Source organism: Rana temporaria, chromosome 8 (assembly GCF_905171775.1).
Source record: "Rana temporaria chromosome 8, aRanTem1.1, whole genome shotgun sequence".
Taxonomy (NCBI): Eukaryota; Metazoa; Chordata; class Amphibia; order Anura; family Ranidae; genus Rana; species Rana temporaria.
The window spans coordinates 135,942,552-135,961,996 of NC_053496.1; the positions used below are offsets into that span (position 1 = coordinate 135,942,552).

At 42.8% G+C, this 19,445-nt stretch overlaps 1 protein-coding gene across 3 annotated transcripts in view; it reads right to left on the reverse strand.

The window, feature by feature from the left end:
• OGDHL (oxoglutarate dehydrogenase L) overlaps positions 1 to 19,445 on the reverse strand; it is a 235,821-nt gene that overhangs the window by 83,696 nt on the left and 132,680 nt on the right. For all 3 annotated transcript variants that reach the window (XM_040320732.1, XM_040320735.1, XM_040320734.1), the window contains exon 15: positions 5,130 to 5,280. In XM_040320732.1, the coding sequence (XP_040176666.1) occupies positions 5,130 to 5,280 (151 nt within the window). The remainder of the gene's footprint in view (positions 1 to 5,129; positions 5,281 to 19,445) is intronic.

Below are 19,445 nucleotides of genomic sequence, written 5' to 3' on the forward strand. Positions count from 1 at the left end.
GCCAAGCCCTTGAAAGTCACAGAAGCCCCCCCCCCTCGGTCGAGCAGGGGCACCCCTTCATAAGGAGGCCCCGGGGCTCTGCTTTGCGGATTTCTGACCCAAAGGTTTATTTTTTGCCCCTCAGCCTTACCTCTTGCACTTGGCTGAGGAGGTTGTCGCCACTGCCTGGAGGCTGTAGCCCCCCCCCCCCCCCCCGGGACTGGGGAAAGAGAATGTTTAAAGGAAGGACGTTTACTCTTTTTAATTGACAGAGTAGTTTTACCACTATAAATCTTCTGGATGTACTCATACAAGTCATCCCCAAATAAGCGTTCCCCATGAAAGGGGAAACCGGCCAAAATTTTCTTTCATGGTTCTTCAGCTGACCAATGCTTCAACCACAGAATCCTGCGCATATGTACTAGCAGGAGTAAGGCGGGATGCTTGCTGAATAGAATCTTTAATTGAATCCACCGCAAAACATAAGGCCTTAGGTAGGTCCGTCAAAATTTTGGTCTGCAGGAACGATTTTGCTCACCTGCTTTATCTGATCCTTTAGGAACTGACACATGCCAATCGCTGCCACTGCATGTTGAGTTACAGCGCCAGCCATATCAAAGGAGGCTTTAAGTAAAGGTTTCAGCTTTTTCTCTGTTGGATTTCTAAACACCTGAACATTGTCCACCGGATAGGTCAGACTTTTATTCACGCAAGAAATAGCCACGTATATTGCTGGAATACTCCATTTCTTGGTGAATTTCTCCTCCATCGAAAAAAGTAAAAAAAAATCGTGAGAGGAGAAAAACAGCTCATCTGGGTGATCCCAGTCAGCATAAATAAGCTGTTCCCATAATGGATGGACTGGGAAGGTATATGCAGCCTATGGGGATCCTAAAGACCCCAAGGAGGAGACTGTGGTCTCGGCTGAGGGCAATTTGTATGTAGCCCGAATGGCCTCTGTATAAGATTGCACCTGAAATTTCAGAGCCTGAGAGGCTGAAATAAAGTTTGTCTGAATCCCCTGACTCGTCCGACTGCTCCTGTTCCTTAAGACAGGAACAAAGGATGTTTCTGGACAGCCGCACTCTGAACAATGGTAGCCTTTATTGAATTAAGAACAGCACTACAAGTCACAGCAAACAAAACAAAACCTGGACAACCGACGCTTTTCGCACTAGATATAGTGCTTAATCAGCAGAGGTACCAACACAGGTGCATCCACTGCGGATCTTTAGTCCAACTAAATAGCGCTAATATTGCACAGCCTAATGCAGAGTAGGTGTCTTTAAGTAGTATGTCTGAATCCAATACACACAGAGAAGTTTACATGCCCCAACAAGCTGCTGTGTCCCGCTGCTTACAGAGCTCCTGGTGTCTGAGGCTTTAAACAACCAGCCTTGCGCCTGCGCTGTAAGCCGATGTGCATGTCGGCGGCAACCACGCACCCTTCCCTCCCCGCTGTTCCGGCAGCATTGAAAAACGTGCCACGATAGGCGATGCCGGCGGGGGAGGATCTCATTCGGGGGGACTGCCGTGGGACCCACAGACGGCGGCGGCAGATGGCGAGGGACCCCCCCACTTGCACCCGAGCCTGAAGCAGAGGAGGTGAGCTGATCAATGGATCTGCTGACACTGAGCCTTCACCCTGGAGAGCATGGTAAGAAAAAACACCAGGTATGTCTCTTTACTCCCTCTAGTGGTGGAAAACCGGCAAGACATGCACTACTCAAAAGAAGAAAATCCTAAGATATTTCCTATGATTATCTTCACTTGCCTTATCCTCGTCGTAGGATACTGCTGAAAACCAGACAGACGCAATCTTCACCCATCACGGCGGGTCGTGACATGCCAGACCCGCCGTGATGGGTCTGGCATTTTTGCATATATATATGCAAAAAAGTATTTAGTCAGCCACCAATTGTGCAAGTTCTCCCACTTAAAAAGATGAGAGAGGCCTGTAATTGTCATCATAGGTATACCTCAACTATGAGAGACAAAATGTGGAAACAAATCCAGACAATCACATTGTCTGATTTGGAAAGAATGTATTTGCAAATTATGGTGGAAAATAAGTATTTGGTCTCAATACTTTGTTATATATCCTTTGTTGGCAATGACAGAGGTCAAATGTTTTCTGCAAGTCTTCACAAGTTTGTCACACACTGTTGCTGGTATGTTGGCCCATTCCTCCATGCAGATCTCCTCTAGAGCAGTGATGTTTTGGGGCTGTCACTGGGCAACACAGACTTTCAACTCCCTCCAAAGGTTTTCTATGGGGTTGAGATCTGGAAACTGGCTAGGCCACTCCAGGACCTTGCAATGCTTCTTACAAAGCCACTCTTTCGTTGCTCAGGCGGTGTGTTTGGGATCATTGTCATGCTGAAAGACCCAGCCACGTTTCATCTTCAATGCTCTTGCTGATGGGAGGAGGTTTGCACTCAAGATCTCACGATACATAGCCCGTTCATTCTTTCATGTACACGGATCAGTTGTCCTGTTCCCTTTGCAAAGAAACAGCCCCAAAGCATGATGTTGCCACCCCCATGCTTCACAGTATGGTGCTCTTTGGTTGCAACTCCGCATTCTCTCTCCTCCAAACACGACAAGTTGTGTTTCTACCAAGCAGTTCTACTTTGGTTTCATCTGACCATATAATAATGTCCCAATCCTCTTATGGATCATCCAAATGCTCTCTAGCAAACCTCAGACGGGCCTGGACATGTACTGGCTTAAGCAGGGGGTCACGTCTGGCATTGCAGGATCTGAGTCCCTGGCGGTGTAGTGTGTTACTGATGGTAGCCTTTGTTACGTTGGTCCCAGCTCTCTGTAGGTCATTCACTATGCCCCCCCCCCCGTGTGGTTCTGGGATTTTTGCTCACCGTTCTTGTGATCATTTTGACCCCACAGGGTGAGATCTTGCATGGAGCCCCAGATCGAGGGAGATTATCAGTGGTCTTGTATGTCTTCTATTTTCTAATTATTGCTCCCACCGTTGATTTCTTTACACCAAGCTGCTTGCCTATTGCAGATTCAGTCTTCCCAGCCTGGTGCAGGTCTACAATTTTGTTTCTGGTACTTCGACAGCTCTTTGGTCTTCACCATAGTGGAGCTAGGAGTGTGACTGTTTGAGGTTGTGGACAGGTGTCTTTTATTCTGATAAGTTCAAACAGGTGCCATTATTACAGGTAATGAGTGAAGGACAGAGGAGTCTCTAAAAGAAGAAGATACAGGTCTGTGAGAGCCAGAAATCTTGCTTGTTTGTAGGTGACCAAATACTTATTTTCCACCATAATTTGCAAATAAATTATTTCCAAATCAGACAATGAGGTTGGCTGACTAAATACTTTTTTGCCCCACTGTGTGTGTAATTTTTATATATATATATATATATATATATATATATATATATATATATATATATATATATATATATATATATATATATATATATATACACACACACACACACACACACACACACACACACACACACACACATATATACACACACACCCACACACACGGAGCAGTTAAAAGGTTCATAGTTCATTTAAAGTGTGCCATTTACATTTGGAATCTGTTGCTGTCAACTCTCAATATGAGATCCAAAGAGCTGTCACTATCAGTGAAGCAAGCCATCATTAGACTGAAAAAACAAAACAAACAAATCAGAGCCGATGAGCTCATCAACACCAAAAGACCCAGAAGACCAAGGAAAACAACTGTGGTGGATGACCTAATACTTTTTTTCCCTGGTGAAGAAAACCCTTCACAACAATTGCCCAGATCAAGAACACTCTCCAGGAGGTAGGTGTACGTGTGTCAAAGTCAACAATCAAGAGAAGACTTCACCAGAGTGAATACAGAGGGTTCACCACAAAATGTAAACCATTGGTGAGCCTCAAAAACAGGAAGGCCACATTAGAGTTTGCCAAACAACACCTGAAATTCCTTCACAGTTCTGGAACAAGATCAACTTGTACCAGAGCGATGGGAAGAGAAGAGTATGGAGAAGGAAAGGAACTGCTCATGTTCCAAAGCATCTCATCAGTGAAGCATGGTGGTGGTAGTGTCATGGCGTGGGCATGTATGGCTGCCAATGGAACTGGTTCTCTTGTATTTATCAATGATGTGACTGCTGACAAAAGCAGCAGGATGAATTCTGAAGTGTTTCGGACAATATTATTATCTGCTCATATTCAGCCAAATGCTTTAGAACTCATTGGACGGCGCTTCACAGTGCAGATGGAAAATTACCCGAAGCATACTGCAAAAGCAACCAAAGAGTTTAAGGGAAAGATGTGGAATGTTATGCAATGGCCAAGTCAATCACCTGACCTAAATCCGATTGAGCATGCATTTCACTTGCTGAAGACAAAACTGAAGGGAAAATGCCCCAAGAACAAGCAGCAACTGAGGACAGTTGCAGTAGAGGCCTGGCAGAGCATCGCCAGGGATGAAACCCAGCTTCTGGTGATGTCTATGCATTCCAGACTTCAGGCTGTAATTGTCTGCAAAGGATTTGCAACCAAGTATTAAAAAGTGAAAGTTTGATTTATGATTGTTAATCTGTCCCATTACGTTTGGTCCCTTAAAAAGTGGGAGGCACATATACAAACTGTTGTAATTCATACACCGTTCACCTGATTTGGATACAAATAACCTCAAATTAAAGCTGAAAGTCTGCAGTTAAAGCACATCTTGTTTGTTTAATTTCAAATCCATTGTGGTGGTGTATAGAGCCAAAAAGATTAGAATTGTGTCAATGTCCCAATATTTATGGACCTAACTATATATTTTTAGAAATGACCCTAGAGAATAAAATGGTGGTTGTTGCAATATTTTATTTTTATATTTTCACACTGTATGTGCGCAGCGGTCTTTCAAATGAAATGTTGGGGGAAATTTTTTTTTGTATAATGTGAAAGACTTTTCGCCGTGAGAATTGTGAGAGAATCGTGATCTTTATTCTAAGTAAAAAAATTGTGATTCTCATTTTGACCAGAATCATGGCAGCTCTACAATGCATTAGTAGTGTGAACAGACACACACCTTTATAAATAATTCCTATAACATGCTTCATTTTGTAATTACATGCTTTGTGATCAATACATTTCTGCTAGGTGTGTGACATTTTAAAGAAAACATACCTAAAGGTTCCCCTCTCAACATCCTGACCACTTAGTCTGACATGTATCCCTTCTTTTAATAATGATCCGAATGCCATGTACTCAGCCAATGCCCAGTCTACCAGCCGATTCCTTGTCATTTCCAATCTACTTTTCAAGATCCTTGAGAGACCTAAAAAAAGAAAAATTGAATTACTGACAACACAAATTACTGCCTGCTTTAATGTCAGTTGTAAGAAACCAAATTAAATCTAGCTAAATATATTCAATGTTCTTAGCATTTGCCTTAAGTACAATAGGGAATGTAGGATTATAAAGCATATTCCTATTGACAACTAGGCAGGGAGGGAGCGTGTAAAATATCTTCAGCTCTTCTAAGTTTAAAACAATCCATCAAAGTGCTGTGTCATGTTGTACTTGACTGAGCATTCATCCTGATTGCAAGAAACACCACACCAAACGAAATAAACATTGCCTGTGTTGCCATCTAGAGTCCTTGAGAGACCAGACACAAGTTACAACATCACTTGCCACTGTGCTAATAACAAAGACAGACTAAGACAGGCTATATACCTTACAATGTAATAAAAGAAAAAAAAGAGCATTGTACACTTCTCAATACTGTATAAATAGGTGGTCTTTGATATTCTTTATAATTTGTTCCAAAAAGCAACAACAAAAAAGAAAAACGTAAAAACTGAATTATGGCAAGCAGCTGCAAAACTGCTAACTGGATTTATAAAATTGCATGGTCCAAATGTGAACAGAAAAAAACTGAAGAAATAGATTTTACTTTGCTCCTGTATAAAAACACAAAAATGAATGTGGTTTTCAGATTGATGCTTTATGGTTAAGCCCAAACTCCAGGTGGATATAAAAACACCACTTATTGCAGTTGTGTATTCATTTAAAAATAACTGTAGTTTTACATAATTCGCATTGCATTTTTTAAATAATAAACAATAAATAGAATTGCAAAGAACAGCCCCAATCCTTCACTTCTTGGGTGGCCCGCTAGTGCTCCTGGCTTCTCTCCTCAGATGTACCACCATAAGAAGCTACTATGGTGGCACACCTGCGGGCTCGATCCAGAGTCGTGCTACCTACGCCCATAGACACATAGACACAGACAGACTGCTACTCCTCCCCTCCCCGCCCCCCACTCCCTCTTCACAGGATTTGACTTAGCAGCAGGAACCAATGGCTCCACCCACTATTCCAGGCAGAGCCTGATCCCCCCCAAAGCTTCAGGACACGGATTGGTTACATAGTAGGTGTGGTTGAAAAAAAGTCCATCAAGTCCAACCTATGTGTGTGATTATATGTCAGTATTCTGTATATCCCTATATGTTGCGGTTGTTCCGATGCTTATCTAATAGTTTTTTGAAACGATCAATGCCACCCACTAATACCATTGCCTGTGGAAGGGAATTCCACATCCTTGCCGCTCTTACAGTAAAGAACCCTCAACATAGTTTATGGTTATACCTCTTTTCTTCTAATTTTAATGCGTGTCTTGTTAAACTCCCTTTCGCAAAAAAAGTTGTATTCCTATTGTGGAGTCACCAGTATGGTATTTGTAAATTGAAATCATATCCCCTCTCAAGCATCTCTACTCCAGATAGAATAATTTCAGTCCTAGCAAGCTTTCTTCATAACCAATATCTTCCAGTCCCTTTATTAGCTTTGTTGCCCTTCTTTAAATTGGACAGCATACGCTAGGTGTGGCTAGACAAGAATCTTGTAAAGTGAGAGAATTATCGTTTTATCTCTGGAGTTAATCCCTTTTTTAATGCATGCCGATATTCTGTTTGCTTCGTTAGCAGCAGTTTGGCATTGCATGCCATTGCTGAGCCTATCATCTACTAGGATCACCAGAGGTTCTCCCCCCAGTGTATAGATTGCATTCATATTTTTGCCATCCAAATGCATTATTTTACATTATTCTACATTAAACCTCATTTGCCATGTAGTTGCCCACCACATTCATTTGTTCAGATCTTCTTGCAAGGTTTCTGCATCTTGCAAAAAAGTTATTGCCCTTCTTAGCTTAGTATTGTCTGCAAATACAGAGATTGAACTGTTTACCCCATCCTCCTGGTCATTTATGAACAAATTAAATAGGATTGGTCCCAGCACAGAACCCTGTGGGACCCCACTATCCACCTGTTATGACCCTGAAAATGATAAGACTCTACTTAATGTTTAGACCGCAGGTGTAGAGGCTTATCAGAAATCAACCACCAGTTCACTCTCACTGAACAATAAGAGTTTGGGGTATTATCATCATATCCTCTAATGAAGGTAACACATAAAAGTAGTAGCTTAATTCCTCTTAAGCTTAATTGATAGACACAACCCAGATACTATAAGCGTAAATCTAATTTAGGTATTTGCATCAAATAAAGGTAGTAGAAATTACTGGTATTGTAGTATCTCACCACACACATATGAATAGTATGAAGTACTCTGCTGTATCTGGTGCTAGTATATAGTAATAAGTATAGAGTCTAGGATATAGTTCAGGCATATACTAGCAATCACTATTAGCAACAAGCTGGTATTACGTATACTTGCGGTTTAGGAGGTGGTCTGTACCAGGAAAGTCCGCACAGGTGTTGATGGTACCTTATACAGCAGTAATGTGGTTTAGATATACTTGCGGTTTAGGAGGTGGTCTGTACCAGGAAAGTCCGCACAGGTGGTGGTGGTATCTAGCCTGTAGTGAGCAATGGTGGTGAATCTCCAGCAGAAGGTAGTGATGTCTTGGGTCTCTGAACAGGTGCGCTTTGAAGAGAGGTGCTACAGGGACTCTGTAGCTCGTTCTGGGTTCCCAGGTGGCGGCAGGGTCCAACAGGAATATCCGAACACCCTGCCGCCATTCCCGGGAGTTTAAATAGCCCGGGCAGTGGCTGAGCTGAGCGCCGCACGTTGGAACGCACTTCCGCGTTCCAACGTGGAGCGCAGACGTCCGCGCACCGGAAGTGACGCGGACGTGTATCTGAATGGAGCGCAACTGTCATAAGTGACAAGTCTGCGCTCCATGTGGAAGGAGTAACGCTGACGGCGTTACATACCCCCCTCCTCAAGGGGGCACCTCCGGAGCGCCCAGTGAGACATGGTTTATCAGGATATTTATGATGAAACTGCTTAATGAGCCGAGGAGCATGAATATTTGAAGAACATTCCCAGGAATCATCTGTGGGAGAATAGCCTTTCCAACGAATCAAATATTGAATAGAGGATCCTCTTTTCCTAGAATCAAGAATCTTCTCTACCTGATATTCAGTTTCACCAAAAACTTGAATTGGAGGAGGAGGTTGTGGATCTCTATTTGGAAAGGGGTTAGATTTATAAGGCTTGATTAGTGAAACATGGAAAGATGGATGAATCTTCCAATCTGGAGGTAGAAGTAATCTAACAGCATTTTTATTTATTACATGAGAAATTGGGAAAGGTCCTGTATATTGACGACCAAGTTTCTTTGAAGGAATATTAAGTCGCAAATTCCGAGTGGATAACCATACCAAATCTCCAATCTTGTATGGAGGTGATATTGTTCTATGAGAGTCGTAATATTTCTTTTGTCTAATTTGAGCAGTCTTTAGATTAGAACGAAGAGTGTTTAGAGTGTTTTTTATGGTTGATAAGAAATTCTCAACAGCCGGAACATTACTTGGAGAAAAAGTAGAAGGTAAACTATTAGGATGAAACCCATAATTTGCGTAAAAGGGTGAAAACTGAGAAGATGAATTGGAAGCATTGTTATATGCAAACTCTGCATGTGGAAGTAAGTCAACCCAGTCATCTTGAAGATGGGTGCAATAACAGCGCAAATATTGCTCAAGAGTTTGGTTAACACGTTCCGTTTGCCCATTTGTTTGGGGATGATAAGCAGTAGATCTACGATGATCTATTTGTAAGGTTTGGCAAAGGGCTCTCCAAAACTTGGAAATAAACTGTGACCCACGATCCGAAATGATTTGGGATGGAAGGCCATGCAATTTAAGAATATTAGATACAAAAGCCCTTGCTGTTTCTTGAGAAGTAGGTAACTTTTTCAAAGGTACAAAATGGGCCATCTTGGTTAATATGTCAACAGTGACCATGATGGTGTTAAATCCATTTGATCTAGGAAGGTCTACTATGAAATCCATGGATATAACATCCCAAGGTCTGTCAGGTATTGGGATGGAGGTTAATAACCCATAGGGTGGTTTCCTCGAATGTTTGTTGATTGCACAAGTGTGGCAAGAACTCACATAGTCATGAACAGTCTTTGTCATATGGGGCCACCAATAACTTCTCTTCAGTAAAAGAATGGTTTTACTAATACCAGGATGACCTGCAAGTGGGGCATCGTGGAGTTGTTTTAATAGTGTGAGTTGTAAACTTGGTGGAATGTAGATCTTGTCGTTGAAAGTAAATAGTCCATTAGACTGCTGTTGTAGACCTTTAGGGAGTTGAGATTTATCTTTAGAAAGAGTTTGAATGAGCAATTTATCGAATGTCAAAGTTGTTCCAATAATTCGGTTGGAAGGAATAATGGAAAGTGGTGGAATGTCCATGGATTGATCTTCATTCATACGAGATAAAGAATCTGCTTTGATATTTTGAGTACCAGGGAGGTATGAGATGACAAAATCAAAACGATCAAAAAATAAACTCCATCTGACTTGACGGGCAGAAAGAGTTTTACAAGTTTTGAGATGCTGTAAATTACGATGGTCAGTGAGGATAGTGATAGGGTGTGTAGAACCCTCCAGAAGGTGTCTCCAGTTTGCGAGAGCGTCCTTTATTGCTAACAGTTCCTTTTCTCCAATCGGATAGTTCTTTTCAGCTGATGATAACGTTCTGGAATAAAAGGCAACAGGATGTAGTGGGTGTGATAATGTGGGTCGTTGGGAAAGTACAGCACCCAAGGCAAAATGTGAAGCATCAACTTCCAACGTAAAATGAAACATTGGATTGGGAAGTTGGAGAATGGGAGCTGAAGAGTAACTAAGCTTAAGTGTTTCAAAGGATTTCTGTGCTTCCTTGGACCAAATAAAAGGTATCTTAGAACTGGTTAGACTAGTAAGTGGTCTCACAATTGATGAGAAATTTTTAATGAATTTTCTATAATAATTAGAAAATCCAAGGAATCTCTGAAGGGCCTTTCTGGACTGGGGAGAAGGCCAAGACAAAATGCAATCCACTTTAGTATGGTCCATCTGAACTCCATCTGGAGTGATTTGATAACCAAGAAAGGAGATAGTAGTCTGACTGAAGACGCACTTCTCAAGTTTTGCATATAGAGAGTGAATTCTGAGTCTCTCCAGAATCCAACGCACATGTTTGTGATGTTCCTCGAGAGTATCAGAATAAATTAATATGTCATCTAAGTAGATAACAACACAAATGTCAAGCAGATCATGAAAAATATCGTTAATAAACCACTGAAAAGTTGCTGGGGCATTACATAAGCCGAAAGGCATTACACAGTACTCGAAAAGCCCGTATCGAGTTTTAAAAGCAGTTTTCCACTCATCTCCAGAGCGAATCCTTATGAGATTATAAGCACCTCTGAGGTCTAGCTTTGTGTAGATCTTAGCTGTTTGTAACCTTTCAATAAGTTCTGGAATGAGTGGTAATGGATATCTATTCTTTATTGTGATGTTATTGAGGGATCGATAATCTATTATCGGTCGAAGTGATCCATCCTTATTTTTTACAAAAAATAGAGCTGCACTGGCAGAAGAAGTGGAGGGCCTTATAAATCCTTTTTTAAGGTTCTCATCCAAGTAAACTTTTAGGTGTATAAGCTCTGGTTGTGAAAGCGGGTAGATCCGAGCGGTAGGGATAGGACTGTCAGGAATTAAGTCAATAGGACAATCGTAAATCCTATGTGGAGGGAGTTTCTCCGCGTTAGTCTTACTGAACACATCAGCAAAATCTTGTAAGTAATCTGGTAAATTAGTAGGATGAATCTCTGAGAAGGAGATGATACATGGAGGATGACAAAATTCTGTACAGTAAGTAGACTGTAAAGAAAGAGATCTTGTGGGCCAAAGAATAGTAGGCTGATGAAGATGCAACCATGGTAGACCTAAAACTATAGGGAAAACTGGAGATGAAATAATATCAAAATTGAGAGTCTCTGTGTGGCCATTGGCACAAGAAACTATTAAAGGAACTGTCTGAGATGTAACTGGACCGAAAGAAGAGTTAGAACCATCAATAAATGTGAGTGACACTGGAATCTGCTTTAACACACTGGGAATTTTATTTGCTTTTACAACATTTGAGTCAATGAAGTTGCCACATGCCCCGCTGTCGACCATTGCTTCAATGGAAATCTTTCCTTGATCCCACTGTAGGGTGAGAGGAACAAAAATATAATGATTAGATATGGTTCCGGGTGAATTTAATTTATTAATGTGGGAGAAATTACCTTCTGAATTCTTCTTGAGAAGAGGGCAGGTGGAAACGATGTGGTCAGGAGCAGAACAATATAGGCAAAGATTGTTAGCTCTGCGACGCTGTTTCTCTGCAGAGGTTAAAGGTCCTTTAATAACACTAAGATCCATTGGAGAATCTTTGGGAGGTGATCTAGATCTCCTGAAGGGAGTGACAGAATAGGTAGTGGCACGTTCGGTCTTTCTTTCGCGAAGGCGACGATCAATAGTGACTGAGAGGTGCATAAGATCTTCCAAAGTAGTGGGTAGGTCAACACGAGCTAGCTCATCCTTCATAGCTTCAGATAAACCCAAACGGAACTGGTTTCTGAGAGAAATATCAGACCATTGAGTTTCTCTGCACCAACATTTGAATTCTGAAATAAAATCTTCAACAGGACGCCTTCCCTGTCTAAGACTCCTGATTGAATTCTCAGCTGTTAACTGTTTGTTGGGATCTTCGTATAACAAAGACATTTCATCAAGAAATGTGTCAAAATCTCCTAGGAGATCTCCGTGTTCTTCTACATAGGTGTCAGCCCATACCCTGGGCTCACCTCTAAGAAAAGAAATTAATGTAAGGATCTTTATCCTATCAGAATGATAAGTACGTGGCTGTAGTTCAAACATCAGTCGACATGAACTAATAAATTGTCTGTAATTTTTTCTATCTCCAAAAAATGGTTCCGGTGAACAGGCCTTTGGTTCAGGTCTTTGCCTGGCTTGTGCCAAATTTTGATCTCTTAAAGCATCATTCTGCATACGTAACTCATTCATGTTGTTAGTAAGATTATCAACTCTTTGAGAGAGTGCAACTAAATGATTTGCAAGGTCAGCTGGATCCATTTAAAAGATATATGTAAATATATCCTTTATCTTTTTAGGTTCGGATATTATGTTATGACCCTGAAAATGATAAGACTCTACTTAATGTTTAGACCGCAGGTGTAGAGGCTTATCAGAAATCAACCACCAGTTCACTCTCACTGAACAATAAGAGTTTGGGGTATTATCATCATATCCTCTAATGAAGGTAACACATAAAAGTAGTAGCTTAATTCCTCTTAAGCTTAATTGATAGACACAACCCAGATACTATAAGCGTAAATCTAATTTAGGTATTTGCATCAAATAAAGGTAGTAGAAATTACTGGTATTGTAGTATCTCACCACACACATATGAATAGTATGAAGTACTCTGCTGTATCTGGTGCTAGTATATAGTAATAAGTATAGAGTCTAGGATATAGTTCAGGCATATACTAGCAATCACTATTAGCAACAAGCTGGTATTACGTATACTTGCGGTTTAGGAGGTGGTCTGTACCAGGAAAGTCCGCACAGGTGTTGATGGTACCTTATACAGCAGTAATGTGGTTTAGATATACTTGCGGTTTAGGAGGTGGTCTGTACCAGGAAAGTCCGCACAGGTGGTGGTGGTATCTAGCCTGTAGTGAGCAATGGTGGTGAATCTCCAGCAGAAGGTAGTGATGTCTTGGGTCTCTGAACAGGTGCGCTGTGAAGAGAGGTGCTACAGGGACTCTGTAGCTCGTTCTGGGTTCCCAGGTGGCGGCAGGGTCCAACAGGAATATCCGAACACCCTGCCGCCATTCCCGGGAGTTTAAATAGCCCGGGCAGTGGCTGAGCTGAGCGCCGCACGTTGGAACGCACTTCCGCGTTCCAACGTGGAGCGCAGACGTCCGCGCACCGGAAGTGACGCGGACGTGTATCTGAATGGAGCGCAACTGTCATAAGTGACAAGTCTGCGCTCCATGTGGAAGGAGTAACGCTGACGGCGTTACACCACCACTGACCATTCCAAGTATTTCACATTATCACCACCCTCTGAACTCGCCCTTGTAGTCAGGTTTCAATCTATGTACTCACCCTATGGTCCATGCCAACGGACCTTATTTTGTACAGTAAACGTTTATGGGGAACTGTGTCAAATGCTTTTGCAAAATCCACATACACCATTTCTACGGGCCTTCCTTTATCTAGATGGCAACTCACCTCCTCATAGAAGGTTAATAGATTGGTTTGGCAAGAAAGATTCTTCATGAGTCCATGCTGATTACTGTTAATGATACCATTTTCATTGCTAAAATCTGGTATATAGTCCCTTATCATCCCCTCCAAGAGCTTGCATACTATTGATGTTAGGCTAACTGGTCTGTAATTCCCAGGTATGTACAGTGTTTTGGGCCCTTTTTAAAATATTGGTGCTACATTGGCTTTTCTCCAATCCGCTAGTACCATTCCAGTCAGTAGACTTTTAGTAAAAATTAGGAACAATGGTCTGGCAATTACTTGAATGAGTACCCCAAGTACCCTCGGTGCAAGCCATCCGGTCCCGGTGATTTATTAATGTTAAGTTTCCCAAGTCTAATTCTAATTCTGTCCTCTGTTAGCCATGAGGGTGCTTCCTATGATGTGTCATGAGGATAAACACTGCAGTTTTGGTTACTGAAGCTTCCCCCCCCCCCCCCCGATTTCCTTGTGAAGACTGAGGAGAATAATAAATTCAATCTGCCACTATGTGTTTTTCACGTTTTATCTTAGCCGCCCTAATTGCACCCTTACATTTCTTGTTGCATTCTTTATAAAGTTTGAATGCTGATGATGATCCCTCAACCTTTTTTTGCTTTTATGTGCATTTTTACAATGCGTTAATATATCCAGGACTTTTGCTTGTTTTTTAAAAATGTATTACCCAATGGGATGCACTGGCTAATGCCCTTATTTAATATGCTCTTAAAGCAAACCCATCTCTCCTCCGTGTTCTGTTCCTAAGATTTTATGCCAATTTATATCTTCTAGCAAGGTTCATAGTTTAGGGAAGTTGGCTCTTTTGAAATTCAGTGTCTTTGTATTTCCCTTATGTTTCCTATTTGTGTGATTTATACTGAAGCCAATTGACCTGTGATCGCTGTTTCCTAAATTGCCCTGTATTTCCACATCCGTGATTGGGTCTGTATTGTTGGTAATCAGTAGATCCAGTAACGCTTTATTTCCAGTTGGTGCGTCTACTATCTGACCTATGAAATTGTCCTGCAAGACATTTAGCAACTGGCAGGCCTCAGACGAATGCATAGTTCCCTCCGCCCAGTCTATGTTTAGACAATTAAAATCCCCCATTATAATAAACACTTCCCATCCTTGCTGCTAATCCAAATTGTGATAGGAGGTCCGCCTCCCCCTCCACCCTCAGGTTAGGGGGCCTATAGCATACTCCCAGTATTAGTTTCTCCTTAGCTTCATCCCTTTGGAGCTCTAACCATAAGAACTCCACCTCCTCCCTAGCTCCATTAGTCAATGTCATCTCTCACATTCACTTGTACATTATTCTTGATATACAGGCATACCATACCGCTCCCCTTTTTTACCCTCTCTATCCCTGCGATAAAGGGTATACCCTTGAATGATTGCCAGCCAATCATGAGAGCTGTTGAATCAAGTCTCTGAAATTCCCACAAAATCCAAATCCTCCTCGTACAACAGTATCTCTAGTTCATCCATCTTGTCCGCCAGGCTCCTGGCATTGGTGAACATGCCTCGCAGTTTAGACCGGTCACATACTATCCTCTTATTGGGTGTTATGAGATTGCAACTAGAACTTGTTACTATACTTACCTTTGGTTTATGTGCTTTAGTCAACCTACCACTAATGCCTCCAATACTACCCTCTGGGATATGTCCCACGCTGACTATCTCTACCTCTGCACCCTCCCACCCCTCTAACTTTTTGGGCATCTTTACTCCCAGCACATCTGCACCCTCCTCATTTAGGTGCAGTCTGTCCCTTCTATAGTACTGGTGACCGACAGAAGTCGGCCCAGTCCTCCAGGAACCCAAACCCCTCCTTACTACACACCTTTTCAGCCACTTGTTTACTTCCCTAATCTCCCTCTGCCTTTCTGGTGTGGCTCGATGTACCGATAGTATTCCTGAGACTATTTTCTTGGAGGTTCTTTTCCTCAGTTTAGCTCCTAAGTTCCTAAAATCGTTCATTAGGACACTCCATCTGCCTCTGACTTTGTCATTGGTGCCAACGTGCACCATGACAGCCGGGTCTTCTCAGCCCCTCCCAGTAATCTGTCCATCAGATCCCATGATGTGCCAAACCCGAGCGCCCGGTAGACATCATACAGTTTGGCGCTTCAGGTCTTTGTCACAGATTGCGCTCTCTATCCTTTTAAGAATAGAATCACCTACCACGAGAATCTGTCTATTCTTTCCCTTCTCTTCCCCTCACTCACTGGGGGAGTTCTTCCCCTGGCAGCTAGGAGAGTGCCAGAAGTGCTGGTCCCTGGCCGGTTTCACCAATGTCACTTAAAGGAGCATACTTATTGGGATGCTCCAGCCCAGGATCGGCCTCCCTGGCACTTCGCCCTCTATCCTTTCTGATTGTTACCCTTCTACTCTTTTATGGTGCCTGCACCTTTGTCTCAACCCGCCTCTGAGCTGGCCCCTACTGGGACCTGCCGGGTACGTTCCTGGGTCTCCTGCAGTATGGAGGTTTTCTCAGTGCTGACAGTTGTTTGAAAAGAATCAACTCATGTAGAGGGGCATGTATTAGCCATCATCCCTTAATATTGTGAAAATAGAACAAAACCTCAAAGGGTGGGATTTTTAAGGCAACAAAATTTTAAACTCAAAAATATATACATTTATTACAAAATATAAATACAAATCAATAATATCATGATGTACAAAGTAAAATATGAATAGGATTCAACATGAAGATGTAATATTGATACTGTCCATCATCAAATACATGTCACCAGACCAACTGATGACAAGTATGAGCGGAAAATCCGACGTGTTTCAAATGTAGAACATTCTTCTTCAGGGAATATTACAGTATCAAATCTAAAAATGAATCAAAATACAAATTGATATTAAACATCTGAAGACCAAGGGATCACCATCCCACATCCTTAAAATATAAATGAGATAGTGACTAATCTTTCCTTTAAATCATATGTGTTCAAACATCTAAGGCTGCATCTCCCACGATGCCCCCAAACGGAAGGGTTCTCTTCTCATTCCCTGCATTAAAAAATTCCTCAATCCCTCCATCCCATAGGTGGGCCGGATAAATAAATCCAAATAATGGCGTTTAAATAAATGACCCTCACTGTATCGAAGAACCGAGAAAGAGCAAAAAATCAGATAAAGGGGGGTATATTAACTCTAAATTTCCAGGGACTAGGTGCCCATAAATGGTCACTTACTAACAAGTGGAAGGAGAGAATCCCCCAAGTGTGCTCCAGGATAAGGCCTACAGGCCCAAAAATCGCTAGAATAACCACCCTGCTGACAGAATATTGCACAGCCACCTCCTGCTGGAGCGAAACAAATGCCTCCTGAACCTACTAATAGCGGAGGGGGAATGACGCCAAAAGCCCATCTTGGCATTTCTTATATACTTACCGGTCCTTGTTCCAGGCAATGACGCCACATTCTCCACGCCGCTGTGTCCATACAGCGTTATGCGTGGCACACCTAGAATGGAGACAGGTGTGCCGCGTCATCAAGACACGACGGACGAATAGCCGTCACATGCTTGGACGTCTTCTCCGGCAATCAGGTGATCGCCGGAAATTCAGCCGTGGCCATCTTAATGATGGGCTATCTTGGGCTGAGAAGCTGGCAACACTTCCCTAGGTTGTAAACCAAGGGGAGTTACTCAAAAACCCAGATGGAACCAGGAACCCATCCGGAGATTAGGTGGAACTTATCCAGCTCTCCAGAAAGAAAGAGCCGAGTAAGCCATGTCCTGGAAGGGGTCCCATGGAGAAGTAAAAATACCGTATTTATCGGCGTATAACACGCACCCTAATTTTAAGAGGGAAGTTTTAGGAAAAAAAACTTCCAGACCTCTGCACAGCACATGGACCCCCTGCACAGCACACAGTACCCCTGCACAGCACATGGACTCCCTGCACACAGCACACGGAACCTCTGCACACAGCACACGGACCCCCTGCACACAGCACATGGACCCCCTGCACACAGCACACGGACCCCCTGCACACAGCACACGGAACCTCTGCACACAGCACACGGAACCTCTGCACACAGCACACGGAACCTCTGCACACAGCACACGGACCCCCTGCCCTTCACTGCACAGTACACAGCCCCCTTTCATTATAAAGTCCCCCCTCCTCCTCTGCACTCCCAGTCACCTGGGACAGCATTGCCAGCATACTGTAAAGTAAAAAAAACCTCACTGTCAGCCCCTTCTACACTGCTCCTCTGTCACTCTCACTGCAAATCAAAGCTTCTACATACCTCAATTAATGCTGTTTCATTGATGGTCACATGACCGCTCTCCTCCAATCACAAGCTAAACTCGATTAGGAGGCGGATCGGGAGGAGGAGAACAGACAGAACGAGCGTCCTTATCTCAGGCTTCGATTAATTTGAGAGGAGCGTTAGGAGAAAGGGCTGGCAATAATGTTTTCTACAACGCTGTCCCACGGCCAGGAGAGGCGGGGCGGCCGGCCTAACACCCTCCCAGTGGGTAGCACCCGGGGCAGACCGCCCGATCGCCGCCCCCATTGAGAAAAAAAAATCTGATATCAACGTATAACACGCAGGCATGGTTTACCCTCTATTTTCAGGGTAAAAAAGTGTGTGTTATACGCCGATAAATACGGTACCCTCTAAGTATAATGTTATGCCCCCAGGTAAAAAAAACACGGGGCAAAAACAACAAAAATAAACAAATACCACCGCTGCCATGGATTACCCTACTGGATGTATGTAGCATCCAAATGGGCATGGAGAGAACAGGTAACCTATATCTCTCCCCCCGGCAGCGGATGGGAGGTGTATATGAGGAAAAAATAAAATGCACAGAGGAAATAGAAATCCCCCTCTCTCCCAATAAATGGGGAAGGGAGAACCCCCATTGGGATCGTGGTACCTACACGCCACAACTGACCCCATCATGGGAAGTGCACACCAACTAGAAGAGTTGAAACATAATTTATCCAAAAACATGAAAATCGAAATGATAATCGTTAAATAAACATAATAGTAGTGGCAAAAAAATTGTGACAGCACTTATATAGAACTACTAGTGTCTAAACAAAATCGTGTCTAAAAAATATATAATATAAATACATACAAGAAACCCCCATCTATATATCTCCAGTGGTTAATAAGTTTCGGGTCCCCCCCCCCCCCACACACACACACACATCTATCCATTGGGTATATCAAAAAAAGTAAAAGGAGAAATTGTAAATATGGGTCCCCCCCATATGCCCAAAAACCTTCAAAACTGGACAGGGTGGTATCCACCAGATAGTGGAGAAGAATAATGCTGAAAAAGCCAGCAGTCCAAACAAAGAGGTAACAGAGAGTCCAAATAATGTTAGCTCTGAAATCTCCAGGGAACTCATCCATCGGTCTATTTTCCCCGAGCTGTATCCCTCTAAAAATGGTCTGTAGCTTTCCACCTCGTTTAGGACAGGGGGTGTTGTGGCCTTCAGGTACCTGATCCAGCGCATCTCCCGCTGGAGCAGGACCTTATTTCAATCCCCCCCCCCCAGTGGAATATGGATTCTATCCAACACCGTGAAATTCACTACGGGCATCCGATAGTTGTGACATCTAGCCACATGTCTTCCCAGAGGAAGATATAAGTTGCCAATACGCATAGAATGTACACGTTTTTCCACCCGTTTCCATAATTCCTGTTTAGTTTTTCCAATGTAGAAAGAACCACACTGGCACTGCATGAGATATACAACGCCACGAGTTCTGCAATTTGCAAAATGTCTCAGTGCAAAGGTCTCTCCATTCGGCAGTGCCAGTGTGGTTCTCCTACCTATTACTGTGCATTGTGCTGACAGTTGTTTCCCTAGATTCAGAACCTGGGCTT